This window comes from Pantherophis guttatus, chromosome 4 (assembly GCF_059756535.1).
Source record: "Pantherophis guttatus breed Tessera chromosome 4, ASM5975653v1, whole genome shotgun sequence".
Lineage (NCBI taxonomy): Eukaryota > Metazoa > Chordata > Lepidosauria > Squamata > Colubridae > Pantherophis > Pantherophis guttatus.
In genome coordinates, this window is record NC_142066.1 from 7,861,063 (window position 1) to 7,865,101 (window position 4,039).

The 4,039-nt window shown below is 39.4% G+C and overlaps 1 protein-coding gene across 1 annotated transcript; it reads right to left on the reverse strand.

The window, feature by feature from the left end:
* Positions 1-716: 716 nt before the first annotated feature.
* On the reverse strand, positions 717-3,518 carry LOC117656334 (vomeronasal type-2 receptor 26-like). The gene is made up of 3 exons (XM_060684851.2): positions 3,489-3,518; positions 2,054-2,180; positions 717-1,929 (listed from the first exon to the last, which is right to left on the reverse strand). The coding sequence occupies exons 1-3, from the start codon at positions 3,516-3,518 to the stop codon at positions 1,031-1,033; spliced, it is 1,056 nt and encodes a 351-aa protein (XP_060540834.2). The 3' UTR covers positions 717-1,030.
* Positions 3,519-4,039: the final 521 nt, after the last annotated feature.

The window sequence follows — 4,039 nt, forward strand, 5'->3', positions numbered from 1 at the left end:
CAGCACTTATTATCTCCTTCATCTATGAATTCCTGGGGTGGAGCCTGGCAGGGAGCTGGGAGTTTGGAGTGATGGGGTTTTTCAGAGAGATACTGGTGGAGTTGCTGCAAAAAGTTGGGGGCATGAACATTCCTAGCATTTTTCCATAAACTAGCCTCCCTAATGGATGAAATACTGAATGTCCTTACCTCTTCACCCAGAATCTAACATTTCTTTCAATTCATACAATTTCCCCCCCTACAATATCATTCTGAGAGTTGGTGAGAACACATAGTGCTTAGAGGCTCTTCTTTGAGCAGCAACAAATGGTGAAAAACTGGAACGTCAAAGGAACTTCCCTTCAGCAGTTCCAAGGAGATTTCACCCCCATTTGCACTCTGATACAGGTGGCCTCAAAAGCTCTCAGGGAGAATGCTAAGACCAGATGACTGCAAAGAAAATTTGATGCTGCCAACCCTTCTGCCATCCTGTCAGAACTGATCCCTTCATAGTTCAACCACCCTGCCAGAATTAATGAAGCTTCTTGGATGAGAAGTGAAATTTTTTCTTCCTCCATGAAAAAAACCCAGTCCAGTTGCCTTTTTAAAAAAAGCATCTTTGAGGCTACCATGACTCATTTGCCACAGAAATTGTAGCACCACAGCTTCAGATGTGCCAGGGATACTGTCCAGGTTCCGCCTAATGAGCCCAAGCCAATCAAAACTCCAAGGCTGAAATCTTCCGCAAAGAGCTTTTTTATTGGGTACATCATATCGGCACACTTAAATGGAAAACCAACTCTAAACATTTTCCAGCATTTCAGTATAATTAAAATAGCAAATGATTCCCTCCCCAAGTGTTACTGGTCATATTCTAGGCAGGCTCTTTAGGCACTACCATTCTTCATCTGACACTTGTGGAGATGACCTTGGTTCCCAAGAGAAAGATCAGTGTTTTGTCTGGCAATGCATTCCAACCTCTACCCCCACACACACCTCCAGGTTTGGTTAGAAGAAAAAATCACTGTGTCACGGTTCCTGTCAGGGATGTACTAATTCCTCTTTGTGAGTTGCTCCCTGTGGTTGAGGTCTGGCCGCAAAACAATGATGTAGCATTTTGGCAAGAATATGCATCCCAGTAATGCAGTGCTGGAGGACAAGATGGAGAAGACCTCCACAGCTACCATGGCTTTTCCTTTTGTGCTTAGATAGGCTGGAAAGAAGGAGATCCACACACTGCAAAAGGCCAACATGCTGAAGGTGATGAACTTGGCTTCATTAAAGCTGTCAGGTAATTTACGGGCAAGAAAAGCCACAATAAAACTGGCAATGGCCAAGATACCCATGTAGCCCAAGACACAGTAGAAGAAGAAAGCTGACCCCTCATTGCACTGTAAAATCATTTCTTGGAGCTCTGAGTGCATGTCCAACTCAGGGAAAGGGGGTGATGTCAACAACCAAATACTACAAATACACACTTGGATGATGGAGCATGAAAGGACAATAGAAAAAGCCAATCTTTTCCCCACCCATTTCCTCATCTGAGAACCGGGTTTAGTGGCCATGAAAGCCACAACTACAGTGATGGTTTTGGCTAGTACACTAGAAATAGCTACTGAGAAAGTGATGACAAACATTGATTGTCGGAGAAGGCAGGTTACTTTGCCAGGTTGGCTGAGAAAGACTAAAGAGGAAAGAAAACAGAGCAGAAGAGAGACAAGCAGGGTGTAGGTGAGTGACTGGTTGTTGGCTCTGACAATGGGAGTATCCCTGTGCTTAATAAAAGTTCCAAGTACCAAAGATGTCAAGAAGAAGAAACAAAGAGCTGCTGAGGCCAAACCAATTCCTAAAGTTTCTTCAAAGGTTAGAAATATCACCAGTTTCAGGATACATCCATTCTTTTCTTCATTTGGATAATGATCTTCTGAACATTCGAAACAGTCATCCATATCTGGAAGAAAAATCAATGAATTTGTCATTATAGTAATTCTACACCATTGAAACTCACTTAACATTATGCATCCTAAATTGGTTTAGTAAAAGTTCCTTAAGTTCAAAGAAGAATGTCTACCCACCATTTAGATTTGAAATCTTCCCTTCTGGGCATGGAACACAGTCATAGCAGCAGAACTGATCCACCTCAATCCCTTTCTTCCAGGATCCAGGGATACAAGGGTCATTACATCGAGAAAGTGGAGGAACCTGGTGATAAACATAAAAGGTTTTGAAATTGGAGATATTTAAAACAGTTTGATTTTTTCCTCCTAAAGGGAGAGGAATTATGTTTGACTTCCCAAAGGACACTGAATTTAAAAAGATGTAGAAATTTTAAAAGTAGAAATTAAAATGATGTACAAAAGTTCCTGTTTGAAAGGCAGGGGGGAACAAATAATTGCATATGGTGACAATCTCATGGAAACATGGCCAGTCTTGTGATTTCAAATGGAAATGCAAACCTAATAGTTAAACATGGTGTGAAGTTTCCGAAAGATGAAGGGAAATAATAATAATAATAATAATAATAATAATAATAATAATAATAATAATAATAATACCCAAAGGGCTACCCCGCTATTTAGAAATTCTAAATTTGCCGGACTTGAACATTTTGACTCTACAAAAAACTACCTTACTCGGAACAGCTTGCATCCTCAACTGATACCTTAACAGTTCCTAGGTCCTTGGTTAGGACTCGAGCTGCTGAGCTATTAACCAGCCTCAAAGGCTGTGAATCTCACTAAAGATTAAATAATAATAATAATAATAATAATAATAATAATAATAATAGAATAGGTAGAATTAGTGGGAGATAATAGTAGAGTCAGTAGACTTGGTTTGATTTGCTGTTTTGCTTCTGTAAGAATTGCTTTGCTAAGAATTAGAATTGCCTCTGTCATTTGCTTCTATCAGTGATCAAACTTCTGTTATCTTGGTTTGTTTTTTTGTATAACTCGGTGCCTAGTGCACATCTCAAGAAGTGGGGTATGTCATGGATTGGCAGGGTTAAATCGGGCAAATACCTGTGTTGCTAAGCACCCAGCCCCTCTGTTGCTAGTCACTCAACCCCGCTGTTCCTTGATGCACTGCCAAAGGAAGGCATGGTCCAGGGGGCCAGAATTGGGTACTAAGCTGAAGTCTCTGAAAGTATAAAAGGACGTCATATGTTCTGCAAGTTGTGGCCTTTCACTGCATCCCCTTTGTCTGCATGTAGTGGTATGGTCGATCCCGCTCTTCTTCGTACAAATAAAAGCTGATATTTTCTCCAAGCCTCTACTTGGGTCCCTCTCTTTGGCATTCTGGTGACTCAAGTACATTTTGGGATCTTATAGTATTGTAATGCAATTTTTATATTGCATAGCAAGGTCAGTTTAATGAGTGCTTGATCATCAACAACATTTGAAAAGAATATTCCATTGTTTCTTTAAAATCCAGAAATCAGATTTTGAAAGAGACTAGGTTCAATATGGGATCATAATGGATTAAGGCACGGTCAATTCACTAATTCGATACCTGGTTAAAAGCTGTATTCCAGACAATCATATCTTCATCAATGGATAATTCCTTCCCGTTTGGAGCCTGTAGATCCAGCTTTCCAACTCTAATTCGTTGAAAGGATCTATTTGGAAAAGTGATCAAGTTGGTAATATCGAATCCACCTGTTGCTTCCCCTTTCTTATTCAGGAACACACTCTCCCCAGCTGAATTGTTAAAAGAAATGCCTTGAAGAAATGAATGGAGCTACTTGAAAGAGAAGAGAGAGGCAATTAAAAGCAATATAGTAGAGAAGAAAACATCATATTTAAATTTCATTCACTCATTGCTACTATTCCTATAACTATTATTAAACTTCTATGCTTAGAAATTTGATAATTGATATTGCAGAGAAATATATATGTCCAGTCTATTATTAATTTGATATTACTTTAAGGAAAGGTAAGAATGAATAGGAACAGGAGGAAAATAGGTTTTTGGCATTATGTAACTTATGATTTGGGTTCCCGACTTAAACAACTAATTCAAGACAGATCACAACTAATCTTTCCTAATTGGTAGAAAGCTGT

What these genes read in the sequence shown, in the direction of transcription:
- LOC117656334 (XM_060684851.2), bottom strand. Translation starts at nt 3,518, where the DNA reads ATGATTGTCTGGAATACAGCTTTTAACCAG. An exon ending in GGAATACAGCTTTTAACCAG is followed by an intron (nt 2,181 to 3,488) that starts GTATCGAATTAG and finishes GTTTATCACCAG; the next exon opens with GTTCCTCCACTTTCTCGATG. An exon ending in GAAGATTTCAAATCTAAATG is followed by an intron (nt 1,930 to 2,053) that starts GTGGGTAGACAT and finishes TTTTTCTTCCAG; the next exon opens with ATATGGATGACTGTTTCGAA.